The following is a 16,207-nucleotide window of genomic DNA, read 5'->3' on the forward strand; positions in this document are numbered from 1 at the left end:
GAAATACACCATTCTCTCCAACAGATTTACATTCTATCTCCTTTTGGATTGCCTTTTTCAAACAAACAAACAAACACACAAACACACAAACAAACAAAAAACTGGTGAAAATTGGAAGCAGACGTGTACTTCTAGAAGCCTGTTGAAAATGTGAAACCCAAAACACCCCTAACGTGCGCTCAGATCACAGGTCCCAACTGGTGATAGTTTTCACTCTTAGGGTTCAGTGTCAATTCCTTCAAGAAATCCCAGCTCCCTCCCTCACACTCAGGTTCCCAGTCACGGGTGAGATGCGGCCAGGAGAAGTGAAGGGGCAGGCGATGCCTGGGGAGAAGGCATGTGCCCCTCACTAGGACTTCAGTCACAAGCCCGCTCTGTCACACCGTCCTCACCCTCAACTTCTTAGGCATTGAAGACACATCAAAAGCTGATCATAAGCCCACACTGAAGTAAGACTCAGCAGGACCTACTCAGTTGAACAGAACTGGCCCTAATTTGGGGTATCCTTACATCCCAATCTAAGGGCAGCTTGCTTTCGTGTCAAACACATCTGCCGGCCAGCTTAGGCGGGAAAACGCTTGGTCAGCAACGAGGCACAAGCTGCCATTCAGGGACATGAGCAGAGCCTGCGTGCAATGTCAGTGAAAGCTCCTCCTTCCAGCCTGACAGCCAGGAATGCCATTTTCTTGCTCGGTGAGTGCAAATCTTTTCATTCCTACTCCAAGGCCCAGGAGCCCGGCTATACATCTTGACTCTCCCCTTAGCTGCGCGGGCTGAAAAGACAGACACGGGTGTAACACACATGAGCGATGTAGGTGCACGCCACCATCGGCAAATGGAACACAAACTTAATTGTTTCCCTAGCGAAGGGAGAGGTTCAGAGGCTCGTTTCCCCAGGAGCAGGGCAGGCTGCAGGCACCCGGAGGTGCAGCTGAAATCCCCACTAGTTACATGTTGCTGAAAGGTGACATTAATAATTTACGAACAGACCACTACACAAGACTGTATTTGTAAGAGCTACGGAGGGGTGGGATAAACAGGAACTTAACTTCTTAACAAAAACTGAAGAGTGGAAAGGACAAAAAGCCTTTCTGTGAGTAATACATGGAATATACATATTATCTTGTACCTAACGTCAACCATCGGGAAAAGATCGTGTAGAGTCACACAACAAGAGGGGATGCTTTCTCTTCTGATCTGCTTTCTGAGCACATGGCTGGGTCTGAGGACACTTACCTGATTAAAGGGAGTTTTTGTAAGTGTTTAGGCTCCTCTCGTTAAGGAAGGCTGGGATGCATTCTATTTTGTCTTGTGTGTTGTTAACAGAATTATCAGCAAAGTCTGGAGTGCAGGAACTTCATTATGTTATTATGTGAGAGAGAAAGAGAGTAAAAGTTTGTTTTATTCACTTTAACTGCCAAACAGCTTTAATATGCAGTTTAGCAGTTAGAATAAAACAACCTTTTTCTTTTTGCTAGAAAATTGGATAAACAGGGTATCCAAGGCATCTAGACACAAAAGAAATGGAGTTTGTCTAGGTCAGTTTTGGGCATATGGATTCACTTAGATTTTTTCATCAATTAGATACAATATAACATGAAATAAAAGAGAATTGGATTCCTCGATTCAGCTGAATTAAAAGGTCAGAGCTCTACATGATTGCTTGCTTTGTTGCTTGAACAGCACATTATTGGTAAAGGGATATTTTTATTTTTATGCCTTCATTTAATCTCAGTATTTATATACTTTTCTAGTAGCTATCAGAAAAGTGCTGTGATGCAAATATATGTTACAATTCAATATATACATGGATTATATTTCTCATCATTCTATATCTTAGAGATGCTTTGAAGCTTTGAAATAACCAACATCCACTTACCGGGAAACAAAACCATGTCCAAACTACACAATGAAACCCCTAATATCAACGAATAACAAAGATGCATATTCCACATAGGAAACTATCAGATGCTAGAAACTCAACTTGGTATTGTAAAGCCACAGCGATTTTTTAATTAAATACAAACCTAAGTAAGAAAGTATATGTAAAACCCTAGCATACAAAGGACTGCTTAGTAATAATAATGATAATCCCAGCTGTCATGTATTGTGCATTTACCAGTCAGTCCACATTGGGATGGGCACTAAGGTGATCCATTGAAATAAAAGATCAAGTTCTTGCTCTTAATGAACTCCAAATATAGGTTATAAAAGGAAAGAAAGAGGAAAAGAAAAGGACCATAAGTGAGCATTTCCTATGGGCCAGACATTAAGCAAAGAGCCACACACATATGTTTTATACTCAGAATAACCCTCTCAGGTAGATGTTACCAAGCCCAGTGTGTCTGTCCGTCCTCACAAGCAGAGAGCTACCAAGACCTCACCAGCTTCATCTCCCAATGCTCTCCACATCACTCTGCTTTCTGACACTCATTTTTCCTCCATTTCTCCAATGCACAATGATCTTATTTTTGGGGTCTTTGAACTTGTGTTCAAAATGTTCTCGATTAGGCAAGTGGTCAAATTCAGCAAGATTAGTGGGGACAAGAGGGGCAGACATGAACATCTAGGCAGACTCCAGAGAAAGGATGTTGTTCAGATTCAGCAAAAGTAGTACTGGCAATGGGGTTAAGGAATAATCTTCTGAAAGGCTCTCACCACTTAGGACTCTGATGAAATATGTGGGTCACTCTGGGCCTACTGACCTTACTGTGAAGATGCCTAAGGGAAAATTCTGCCCCAGTCAAGTTAGGTCAGAAATTCTGCGGTGACCACATTGGCAGAACAAGGTAGGAGAAGCAGAGAAGGAAGCAAGGCAGAGCGTCTGTAATGGGCTTTGATTAAGAGGAAAAGGACCTTGGTCTCATCCAACATGAAGCAAAGGGTGTGCAAGGTAGAACCATCTAGAGCAGTGGTCGGCAAACTCATTAGTCAACAGAGCCAAATATCAACAGTACAACGATTGAAATTTCTTTTGAGAGCCAAATTTTTTAAACTTAAACTTCTTATAACGCCACTTCTTCAAAATAGACTCGCCCAGGCTGTGGTATTTTGTGGAAGAGCCACACTCAAGGGGCCAAAGAGCCGCATGTGGCTTGCGAGCCGCAGTTTGCCGACCACTGATATAGAGACTATGAGAATATAGGAGTCTGAGGAGCTGGCAGTTGGAAAAGTTCAGATGAAAGCCCACCCAAAACGCAGGAAGGTGAATTTAGAAGAGATTCTGAGAGATTGGCCAAAGTCACTTCGTGGCCTACAGACATATGGCTCTAACATTAATCAATGTAAATACAGTAAGTCCTCACTGAATGGCATCAATATGCCCTTGGAACTGTAGCAAAACCATGTATAATGAAACCAATTTTACTATAAGCTAATTGACATACACAAGAATTAAGTTCCTACAGCATCTCATCAGCATTATAACGAAATGACAATGAACCAAAGGATGTTATTCAAGTATCTACTGTATATATTTTTTGAATGGGAACAGTGGCTGGTAGATGGGTTTAATCTCCATTCAAATGGGTGTAATAAAAATTTCCTGGGAGCCGGGCATGGTTCCTCTCATGACCACGTTCTGAACGTCCTGTGTTATTAGGGTGAGTTAGGCAAGGCCCCCTGTGACTTCATGTCGCAGAGGCTCATCCTCTCCCACACGACAGTTTTATGTGAGGCAGGCAGCTTTCCTCCACGCACACACTTGTCGATCTAGGTGCCATCATCCTTAACATGCAGCCTCCACAGGTGCCTAGGAAAGGCGGGAGAGTGGAGAACCATGCAGGGAATTTCCTGCCCTGGCCCAGCCCTGGTCATGTGGCCCCAACTGAACTTCAGGCTCAGCTGGGAAATGCAGTTTCTGCGTGCTCAGGAGAAATGGGAGAGCAATGGTTTGCAGTGTGTGGTCCCAAATCAACAGAATCCGAATCAACTGGAATCTTGTTAGAAAAGAAAATCCACAGGCTCTACCACAGACCCAGGAATCAGGAGCTCAGCATTCTGGGTTTCAATCAGTCCTTCAGGCTCTTCTGATGCACATTACAGTCAGAGAACCACTGGGGAACGGCATTATTTAGTCAATCTCTTTTAGTCTGTTTTGATTAATTAAAAAAATTTTTTTTGTTAATTTTTAAATGTTACAGATTACAGATGGTGCATGTTCAGTGAATCATATGTATTTTGAGCATTTATACATGTTCTCTACTGAGAATGAAGCTTGCAGTTTCTACAATGTGCAAACTTAAACACGGGAACCGATTTTGAACTTAACATAATACATAAATATGTTTATAAGAACTGCCTGCATTTTTGAACATTCATTCATAGAGTCAAATCACTTTATGCACCTGTCAGCATTTATATATCCAAAGGTTAACAGGTTTAAAGCTGTCTAACCACCGGTGAACCACTTGCAGAAACTCAAAAAACAAACAAGCCAGAGTAGAAATGCTAATGGCAAATTAGAAGCAGGATCAGGAAGACCGACATGGGAATAAAACCCAGAGACAAAAGTGACAGAAAAAGCTTAGGCGAAAGAGAAACTTTGGAAATGCAGAGTGAAATGGGGTGGGGCCGCTGGATGTGCATAATGAGCAAGCTGTAATCGATGGGGCGGCCCCCAACATGTGAAATGTGTTACCACGGAAAACACTGCCAAGAGGAAGACATGAAATAAAACTATGAAAAGCTGTGACCTACTGACTGAAACACCGTCTCTATTATTAAAATGCTTACTGGGTGCATGTCATCCAAAGCAAAAAGCTATGAATACAACAGCAGCTCCACCATCATCCGCCCATAAAAGGCGCCAGCATGAATGAAGGGCCAGTACCTAATTACTGACACCCAGAGAGGCTGCAAAAGCTGGATACTGGACTCACTGGGTGTTGTATCTTAAAACAACATGAGTGTTCATTTGTTTATAATAAACATCTACATAAACAAATGGCATTAATATCTCATTAAAACTTTTACGACCTGCTAGAATGGTATATGTTGTGATGAATATAGATATTTTTTAAAACCAGTTCATAAATTATAAAAGTAACACAGGCTCATGGACAAAAATGATCATACAGATGGTTACAGAGAGGAAAGTACACATTCTCCTCTTCCGCATTTCTCTACTTCCCAGATGTAACCACTGCCACCAATTCCTTATGTTATTCTTAGAGACATTTTCTACTAATAGAGGATCCTTGACCTGTATTTTAGGAAGATCTCATTTAAAATACGTATCTTCACAAGCTGTCCCAAAGAAGGCAAAGACAACACACTTAGAAAATGATAGTGGAAACTGAGGAAATTGAAAAAGCTCAAGCTAAGGTCAAGAATAAAATAAGTATATAAAGACACAGATGCTGGAATATGGTAAAGCTCATCATAATATTTCCCAGTACTGTACCATATAGTTGAGTGTTTTTGCTGGGGTAGATTAAAAGGGCAAAGGGCTGGAGGGAAGCAGATTAATTCTGTGTATTATTCATGAAAGTCCGAGGAGGAGAATTTGGATGCCTTCCAAGGAAGACTAAGGAGCATCCTCACTTGTTCACTCTTCTTGGATTTCTCAGGTCACATCTCAGATGTGAATGCTGGCATCTTGAATCTGCAGCCACATTCATCTATGCCTCTGCTCATTCATTTATTTACGATCTATTTATTGAGTATCTACTGTGTGGCATTAGCTCTGATCTCAAGGAACTTACCACAAAGTTGGGGAGAACAGGATGAGCATCCAAGAAAAACATTTGGAGAATAATAAGAGATGGTATATAAAAAGATAAACTGAATATAATTTAGTGCCAGTCAGCATGGTGCCATGAACAACACAATTAAATTCAGGCCATAATCCATGTTCTGGTCCTAAAGAAAGAGTCTCCTACAATTCCTCCTTTTCATTATACCAGTAACTAATATCTAGAGTTCAGTCCAATAATGTAATTGAGCAATGGCTGTATTTCCATTCTCAAAAGGGAAATCTTTTGTTCTAGAAATGTGCATTTGTGTGTGTTTAAAAATACCTATTTAGTTTTGGGGAGAGGGAGGGTGGATTTGATTGCACTTAGTGATTGATTCTTCAAATTTACTACCTCTGAGAAAAGATGTCACAGGATCATAAAATCTAGAGAGAGGAGCCTGAGAAATCAGCAGGGCCAATCCCAAGCCTCCAGGTGGGATGAAACTTCTGACTGATTACTTAGCCAAAAAGTTACGGAGACATCCTCATATATCTTCTCTTCCTGCATATATTGAATCAAAGTATAACCAAGCATCTGGTATGGAAGCATTAGAAAGCCATATGTGATGCTCACTAACACAAAATGCTTGGAAGCAAGCTAAATTAATGCATATGGCTTTAAATTTACAAATGAAGACTCATCCATCATCAAAGGCCCAGAATGCTCACTGCCATGACATAAAACAGAATTTAGGAGAGATATCTGTTTTCATTTGTGTATCATCCGCTTCAACACAAGCAGAGAGAAAGACATGTGTGCATTTCCTGGACTTGATCTGGGGGATGCAACACGTTTTACAAAGGGATTAAAAGGGCTGAGGTCTCTTAGACAAGACTATCTTGTGTTGATTTCATGTCAGAGACAACTTATGTGGTGGAGTCATCAAAAGAATAATATTTACGCATTATGCCAAAGCCAGAACCGTTATTGGAGGTTCTTATAAAAAAATAATATGCAACAGATAAAATAGAAGACAGCTCTGGAATGGAATCCTGTGGCTAGATCCCAAACACTGAAATGATTTCCTTTTCCAAAAGAAAGTGTATGCAACTTAAACAGCATTACCTCACATAACTGATTGGAGGAGACATTAACAAGAGAGTTTTTTAAAAATCCAGTGAGGAACAAAAGTCAAAGAGGAAACAGAATGTCTTCAATGTTGGCAATACCTTCTTAAGATCTCAAAAAGAAAGTTTATTTCCTTTCCAGTTGTGACCTTTGATATGGGGCAGACATTGATTTTTCTTTCCTGCTTGTGTTTCTAATGGAGCTTGAAATTAACATGGCTTTTTGTTTCCCTCTCAGTTTGTGTGCCACCATCATCGATGTTGCGAGCAGAGTTCTGAGAATAGGGTTTGTTACTGCTTCTGTTGTACCTGCAAATGCAGAAATGAAAAAAAGACAATTGGGCTTGTCCCATCCCAGTTTGGATTCCCTGTCCGTTCATAGAAATGGTCTTCACTGCACAGCCAATGACCTACTTGGGAGCAAAAGCCAACAGCCATCTTCAAGGGCTTGTTCTTGATGATATTTCTGGACTGGTTTTGATATAGATGAGTATATCCTCACTCTTCCACTCATTATTAACAGAGGACTTGGAAACGAAACCTTTCCCATCATCTCCATTCTTCAAAGGATCTCTTGTAGGCTTTCTGGGGTTTCTCCTGTTTTCTTCCTTTGTAAAACTAGCTATTTCCAAGTTCTCAGATGATATACATACTAGTGGCCCAGTGCACGAATTCATGCACATTGAAAGGAAATTAGAATACTTTAATATTGCTATTCGCCCTTTATAATAAAAGTGTCAATCAAATTCACGATCGACAATGACAGATCGAAACACACACGATTGGCGCCAGTGAGAGCTTTATATGTATTGCACATGCTTGAGTCAACTTAGCCTTTTATATATAGACTAGAGGCCCGGTGCACGAAATTTGTGCACTGGGGGGAGCGCATTGTCCCTCAGCCCAGCCTGCACCCTCTGCAATCTGGGACCCCTCGAGGAATGTCCGACTTCCTGTTTAGGCCCGATCCTAAATGGGCAGTTGGACATCCCTTTCACAATCCAGGACTACTGGCTCCCAACTGCTTGCTTGCCTGCCTTCCTGATTGCCCCTAACTGCTTCTGCCTGCCAGCCTGATCACCCCAACCACTACCCTGCCAGCCTGATTGATGCCTAACTGCTCCCCTGCCAGCCTGATTGCCCCTAACTGCCCTCCCCTGCAGTGCTGGGTATCCCCAAACTGCCCTTCCCTGCAGGCCCAGTCACCCCCAACTTCCCTCCTCTGCCAGCTTGGTCAACCCTAACTGCCCTCCCCTGCAGGCTTGATCACTCCCAACTGCCCTCCCTTGCAGGCCTGGTCCTTCCCAACTGCCCTCCCCTGCTGGCCATCTTGTGGCAGCCATCTTGCGGGTTGGAGTGACAGTCAATTTGCATATTACTTTTATTAGATGGGATAGAGGCCTGGTGCACGAATGGGGGCTGGCTGGTTTGCTCTGCATGGTGTCCCGGATCAGGGTGGGGATTCCCTTGGGGCGTGGGGTGGCCTGAGCAAGGGGCCTGTGATGGTTTGCAGGCCGGCCACACACCCCGGAGACCCAACCGGAGGCCCTGGTATCTGGGATTTATCTTCTATAATCGAAACTTTGTAGCCTTGAGCGGAGGCCAGGGCCGGCCAGGAAGCTTGGCTTCCTCCATCGCTGGGGGCAACCCAAGCCTCCTGCTCTCTCCAGCTCCATGGCTGCCGCCATTTTTGTTGGGATTTATTTATATTCTATAATTGAAACTTTGTAGCCTTGAGCTGAGGCCAGGGCTGGCCAGAGCAGGCGGGAAGCTTGGCTTCCCCCATTGCCGGGGCATGTTTCTCTTTTATTAGTGTAGATATATACTAGAGGCCCAGTGCATGAATTCATGCACGGGTGGGGTCCCTCAGGGTGGCCTGTGGGGATCGAGCCAAAACCTGTACTCCAATGCTGCCTGTAGCTCCTACCTGCTGCTTCCGCTCATCCCTATCCCATTGCGCCTGCTGTGGGGTCACGCCCAATCAGTCCCCATCGGGAGAGGCTTGCACTGCCGCAGCAGCACTCACCTGCTGTGAGCCCTGGGGGATCAGGCTGAAACTTGCTCTCCAACATCCCCCGAGAGCTCCCAGATTGCGAGAGGGTGCAGGCCAGGCCAAGGGACCTAACCAGTGCACAATTGGGCCCAAGGAGGGACCACAGGGGGACTCCAGGGTGTGTCTGGACCCATCTCACCCAGTCCCAATTGGGACCAATCAGGGCAGGCCAGACATGGAGGGACATGGGAGGGCTCCAGGGTGTGTCTTGCCTATCTCTCTGAGTCCCAATTGGCTGGACCCCAGCAGCAAGCTAACCTACCGGTCAGAGCATCTGCCTCCTGGTGGTCAGTGCATGTCATAGTGAGTGGTTGAGCGGCCTTAGCATATCATTAGCATATTATGCTTTGATTGGTTGAACAGTCAACTGGTCACTGGACGACTGGAAACTTAGCATGGTAGGCTTTTATTATATAGGAGATATACACACACACACACACACACACACATACACACACACACACACACACACTGTACCATATGCCTCTAACTTTGCCTATGCCTTTTCATTCTGAGTTACTCTTATGCTCCATGACCATGTCAAGTTCCGTTTGAGAAAGGGGAAGCAATATTTCTTCCCCCATAAAGTGTTATTGTAAATTCACAACAAATCTTGGCCATAGAGTTTTGGTGTTTAAGTCTTCATGGTCTTTTGATCACACTGTTTTGCCTATTAGTCAACTTCTATTGCTTCATTACGGCACCTTCTCCATAAAGGGCTCTTATAATCAGTAAATACATTCAAGAAGCAAAAGGATTTTCTTATTTGTATGCTTTACCTTTAAAAATTTTTGTATTTTTAAAAAATATTACTTTATTTCTAAATGTAAAATTTGGCAGCACTAAGTACATTGACAATGTTTTGCAACCATCACCACTATCTATTTCTAGAACTTTCCATCATCCCAAACAGAAATTTTATCCCCATTAAACTATAACTCTCCATTGTTCTCAACTCCCAATCCTAGGTAACATCTGTTCTACTTTCTTTCTCCCATGAAATTTCCAATTCTAGGTATCCTACGTAATAAAATAGTAATATGCAAATTGACCACACCTTCGCCACGCCCAAGCCACACCCACCAGCCAATCAGGGCGAGTATGCAAATTACACAACAAAGATGGCGGTTAATTTGCATACGCTGAGAGAGGGAGGAGTGAAGACTGAAGACAACTTAGAAGGTAGAGGGAGGAAAAGCGGAAAGCAAGGTGGCTGCCAGAGGGAAAGCCCAGGTGGGGTTGGAGCAGGGTGGAACGGGGCGGAGCGGGGCGGGTGGCCGTAAAGGCGGCGGCAGTGCACGCGGTCGCAACAGCCGCTTACAGGATTTTCCTGCAAATGGGCTACTAGTCTCATATAAGTGGAATAATACAACACTTCTACTTTTATTTCTGGCTTATTTCACTTAGCATAATGTTCTCAAGGTTCATCCATGTTGTAGTATGTGCCAGAATTTTGTTCCTTTTTATGACTGAATCATATCCTAATATATATATCTCACATTTTGTATATCCATTCATCTGTTGATGCACATATGGGTTGTTTCTACTTTTTGGCTATTGTGAATAATACTGCTGTGAACAATGATGTACATGAATCAATTTGAGTCCTAGCTTTCAACAGAAGGACCCCCTTTTGTTTTGCAAATTTCTCAGCTTCATCCAGAAATACTGTCTAGCAATGTTTCAATCATTAGTAATTTATCCTGGTCTAGAATTTGGGTTTGGGAGCTACACCAGTTCCCTTGTTTGATTTCAGATCCATGCTTTATTCTATCTGGCTGCTCTGTTTACACAGAACTACATTTTCCAGACTCCCTTGCCCTCTGGCTTCCAGGTAGTTTCAGCCAATGTGAGGCACTACAGGTAGATGAGGGGCAGAAAAAGGGAAAGGCCAGTATCTTTCTTCCTCTATAATTTTGCTTCCTATGGCATCTTGGACAGTGGCTGCATCTTCCCCAGGAGAGCCCACGGGGGTTCCACGTTCTGCCAGGCAACCCTGACCGTTAAGCTCTGCTTCCTCCTGTTCCTCTTGCTCCAGGGAAGCTAGAATTCCTCCTCTTGCTATATTCCAAGTTGCCTCACTTTTGCACTTTGAATAGTCAACTCTTCTTTCACCTGTGCTGCCAATTCCATCTATGAAGTTCTGGCTTCTAAATATACCTGGGATGGTTTGTGGGTTCCTGACTAATAACCATTCTACTGGGAAAAGAAAGAACCAGTTTCTCAGGATGCAGAACCTATGGCAGTGAATTCTAGCTCTCCTCAACGTATCATCCACTTTACAGGATATTGAGCTGTCATCCCACTTCCAAGCCTCCTTGGCACTTTGGCATGGCCGAGGTAATAAGTTCTGGCCAAAGTGATGTAATCAGGTGTGCTGTGTGGCAGATTCTAAACCTTCTCTGAAAGTTCGCTGCTCCACACTCGCTGCACTGTCTTCCCTTCTTCTTCCCGTGGTTCGGAGCCTGGATGTGACAAATGACTGGCTTCCATTCTGGAGCATGAGGACAAGGGCCATGTTCTGGGAAGACCACGACCCAAAGCTGAAAGGAGCCAGTGTCCTTAAGTTTGTTGGGTAAAACCACCACCCTAGCCCTGCTCTTCCTACCTGTGTGGTTTTACATGAGAAGCAAAGAGAATTCTCTTTTGTCGAAGCTCTGCTATTTCAAGTCTCTGTTTACTGCAGCCAATCTATCCTAACAACTTCAAGACCAAAATCATGAGCCCGAAGTCAGTCCCAGACCGCCACTGAATTTTCTCAGACCTTTCCTTACTAAATTAAAGCAAGGACCCCCATCCTCTGATCTTATTGTAAGTTTTGACCTCCTCCTGTTTATACTCAAAATTGACCTATTCTCATCTACAACACTTTCAAAATGCTTTATTTCCTTTAACAGCTTCTGCTTTGCTTATTAAGTTTCTCTGGAAGGGGTGTAAATTCCAGCTACTCACCAAGCCCATATCCAACCTAGAAAATGATCAGAGTCTGGATGTTAGAGAATTTTTAATTAAAAGCCTGGGAACATTGTTCCTTAGGTGTTAATAAAGCCAGCAAAATGGAGAATCAGCATGGCCTAATACCACATGACAGACAGTTAGTGTCCTGGTCTGACAGCCCCTCTTCACAGAGCTGATGGGCTGTAACTGAACCTAATGGCTGCCATGCTCAGATAAATCTCACCTGTATTTTACCCAAGTGGGCATCAATTAGAAATATGGACTTCCAGGATGGGGGTTCCCAAACTATTGTGCATGAAAATCTCTTGGGGGGAACTTGTCCGAAATGAAGAATCCCACTCTTCTGCTCATGATTTAGCTGGGCTGAGGTGGGGGGCTGTGAACCCGCCTATTTAAAAGGACCCCAGGTGCCTCTCAAGCACATGGTCTATGGACCACACCAGGAGAGACCCTGCTCCTAGGGAACTCATGGCGATAAAGCGGCTGCCAGTGGAGTGGGCTGTCACTAGCTGGGGTAGAGGCTAGAGAACACTAATTGCTCCTCTGCTAGGCATTTCACAGATATCATCTTAGTTTATGCTTACAGTTACCTGATAACCATTATTATTACCCTTGTTTTACAGCAAGCAACCCGAGGCCCAGAGAAATTAAGTTAAACAACTTGTCTAAAGTTACAAAGCGGCTTCAAAGCTGGGTTATGTGTGCTGAATCTATTCTATTAACCCATTGTATGCCACAAGCGTCTGTAGATGCAAGGGGCAGACCTTGTCCACATGTCACGCGCATCTATAAAAAAAAAGTTTTCCCTAAGTGGCAGTCCTGACCAACTTTAAAATCATTTTTTGTGTGAGAATTTTCAGCTGAAAATGTTCAAGAACACCCGAATGGTGAGTAATATATTTATTTTTATAATATTCATTGCAAATTGATTTTTTAAATTAAATTCAAACTATCGTGGCGTGTGGGGATGGTTTTGATTTTGGACATGTGGCAGTTAACTGTTAATTTCTCTAGTTTTGCTCTGTACCCTCCCCATCATGCTCTGTACTCCTAGGCACTGATGTTTATGGACTGACTCAGAACAGTTTGCCCTCTAGCTTCCTATTGGGCAGGGTTCTTAATGGGAAGTGCTGGGAAGACTGGGGGTTGGTGCCTGGCTGGTGTGGCACAGTGGTTGAGTGCTGACCCATGAACCAGGAGGTCACGGTTTGATTCCTGGTCAGGGCACATGCCCAGGTTGTGGGCTTGATCTCCAGTAAGGGGCATGCAGGAGCTAGCCAATCAATAATTCTCTCTCGTCATTGATGTTTCAATCTCTCTCTCCCTCTCCCGTCCTCTCTGAAATCAATAAAATTATATTTTTTAAAAAGACTGGGTGTTGGGAGGAGAGTGAGGTCAGGGTATTCATTCCCCCAGCCTCCCTCAGTGCAGACTGTCTAGGCTACATCCCTTGACCCAAGGTCACAGCCCTTGTCAGTGACTCTCAACACATGACTCTCTCCTTCCAAGTTCTTGTAATGATTCACTCTTCTTGCCCCTTCAGGCCTAGGACTGGTAATTGTTTTCCTTCCTGTCTTTTTTCTAACTAGGAGGGGGCAGTATGCTAATCCTTTTTTTTTCCCTACAGTTTGACCAGGATTTTGAAAATACAGTCGTTTCTTTACTAAATTCTCCTCCAAATTACCCCTTTTAAGTGTTATATCTGTTTCCTGCCAGGGATCTGACTGATACAGTTGGCTTGGCTCCAAAGTTTTCCTCTTCCCACTGCTCTACCCAGCCTAACTCCCTTCCTCTGGAGATGATTATCATAATGATGATGATGATGTAGGAGAAGAAGAAGTCAAAGAAGGAGGAGAAGGAAATAATGACAACAATGATGACAATGGCTGAGCACTTATTATATGCAAGGTATTGTGCTGAGAGCTTCACTTCTTATTTTCAGCTTCTATTAAACTATTTGTAAAATAAATATCCATGTAGAACATGCTCTATTTTTTTTAATATTGTATCTACTACAAGAACCTTTGTGGTAACAATTTTACCTAAAGTTTATAATTGGGGAAATTGAGGTTCAGAAAAGTTAAATGACATGTCCAAGGTGACATGCCTAATAAAAATCAGAACTAGGTTCAAAGGCTGGGCTAACTTCAAACCTGTTATTTCTAGACTCAGCTCATAGATGGCACACAGAATAAGGACAGGGAAACTTAGTTACCTTAGTTTGGTATTAAATAAAAAACAGTATTCCCATATTTCCACTAAGAAATCCTAGTCTTTCTTAAGATAACTGAACCAAATTGATGGGAGGCAATCATAGAAAGAAAAATTTAGAATTTGCAACCACTAAGAGTAGATTATGTCATACAGATCTCAAAATTGCCATTTTCCCTTTATCCAGAGCCACTGGTACAACAAAACCATCAATGAAGGTAGTTAAGAGATTCTCTCCCTGTCACATGCCTGCTGTGGGATTTAAGGAAGATATTTTCGACCATAAGCATTCACACACCCAAGCTAGAAATCCATGTAGCTCAGAAAGCACTTCATGCCCCTGTATTGACATATTAGTTCAAAACACTGATGGCACGCAGGTGTGAGAGCAGCAGGGAGCGAAATTAGATAATCTGCTGGTAATTTGCTCATTTATAAGTTGAGAGAAGGTATTCTGGCTTTTCTTCACTTACATTTCTCCACTTGGCCAAGCACAAAACAACAGCTGAGGTGGTGGTTATGAAATTCGTCCAAGATGTAAATGTGAGAGCTGCCAATCTTTTCTCCTCCTTTCCTGCAGGCACCTCCCTCAGTGACTCTACTGGCAACCTGAAAGTGCCAATGTTTATCAAGAAGTATACAGAAATTAGTGGATAATTCATTCTCATTTTCTATGGAAAGCATGTTATATTGGGACCATGTGGGATAGTGGACAGGATATAGAAGAAGTGATTTCAAAGAGCAATATCGTGTCTCCAGGCAGAGGTGGTGGCTGGGACACAGGTGAATCACAGAGGTCAGCTTACATACTTTGAGGAAAACACCTCCTATGACCTCATTCACTGCATTTCCCCCTAAGTCTGAAATAGTCACTCCTGGTTTATATGATTTCATGGGAACAAATGCTCAAGTTTATAAAGATTTCCACTCCTGATAACAAGTAATTATCTAGGTTCCATTGTAGCTTATTGCTTTTTTATTTTATTTTTTTACTGCTATCTGATATATACATAAAGGGAGGGAGGGAGAAAGAGAGTGTGAGGAAGAGAGAAAAGAAGGAACCCCATGAGAATGAATAATTCTGAATCTTTCCTTGAAAGACTGTAAAGATGAAGGTTCCTAATAAGTTAAGTTTTGTCTTTAATCTTGCTGAAATAAATGTAAAAGAAAATATAATTCCAAACATCTTTAAATGTCTATATCCTACCTCTGACACTTCCTATTAAGTTAAAACTAAGTGGCAGGAACAGATGTTGGTTTGACATCTGTACCATTTTTTCCTCTGTATCTATTACACTTTCAAATTCATAAATTCTATAGAATAAAATAAAATCTAAATACGATTTTTAAAGTAGGATAATGGAACTCTATTGCCAATTGAAATATGATGATATAAAATTTACCAGCTTTCTTCCTTTTTAAAAAATAGACTTTGCAGATGAGATTAAGTTAAAGATCTTAAGATAGGCTCATATGATAAGATCATAAGATCCTGAATTATCTAGGTGGGCCCTATATGTATCACAAGTGTACTCAGTGGAGGGAAGCAGAGGGGAATTTCACACAGACAGAAGAGAAGAAGGCAATGGGATCATGCAGGTAGATATTAGACTGATGCAACCACAAGCCAAGGAATGCTGGCTGCCACCAGAAGCTAGAAGAGACAAGGAGCAGATTCTCCCTTAGAGCCTCTGGAAAGAATGCAGTTCTTTGATTTCAGCCCAGGGAAACTAATTTGACATTTCTGGCCTCTAGAACTGTGAAATAATAAATTTCTATTGTTTAATGCAAAAAAATTAATAATTACAGATTCAGAAGAAGTTACAGAAAAATGTTGCAGAAGATCCCTGACTGCACTTCACCCAGCATCCCCCAATGCTAACATCTTGTGTAACTATAGTACAACATTAAAACTAGGAAACTGATTTTGGCACAATCCATCTGTTTTATAAGGATGTGTGTACATGTCTATCGGATTTTATCACATGTGTGACTTTGTGTAACCACTACCTAGGAATGTTACATAAGAGAGAGAAACTAAGCCACCAATTTTTAGGAACCTATTTGTTACAGCAGCTAGAGTTTCTTGGACTAACTCATATATCCTACTTTATAGAATTGTGAGAGATAATAGTTCTAATGTAGAGGAAAGAGCTTTGGGAGGCGAGTACTATAAAAAT

The 16,207-nt window shown here is 42.4% G+C and overlaps 1 protein-coding gene across 5 annotated transcripts in view; it reads right to left on the bottom strand.

Moving 5' to 3' along the window:
* The window catches only part of SAMD12 (sterile alpha motif domain containing 12), a 337,765-nt gene that overhangs the window by 83,545 nt on the left and 238,013 nt on the right, over positions 1-16,207 (bottom strand). The window contains exon 6 of one of the 5 annotated variants that reach the window (XM_079796047.1): positions 67-14,636. The exons of the other annotated variants lie outside the window; for them this stretch is intronic. Within the exon in view, the coding sequence (XP_079652173.1) occupies positions 14,626-14,636 (11 nt within the window). The 3' untranslated portion in view covers positions 67-14,625. Of the gene's footprint in view, positions 1-66; positions 14,637-16,207 lie in introns of those variants that run through there. 5 annotated transcript variants of the gene reach the window in all.

Source organism: Cnephaeus nilssonii (genome assembly GCF_951640355.1).
Source record: "Cnephaeus nilssonii genome assembly, chromosome: 18".
NCBI lineage: Eukaryota > Metazoa > Chordata > Mammalia > Chiroptera > Vespertilionidae > Cnephaeus > Cnephaeus nilssonii.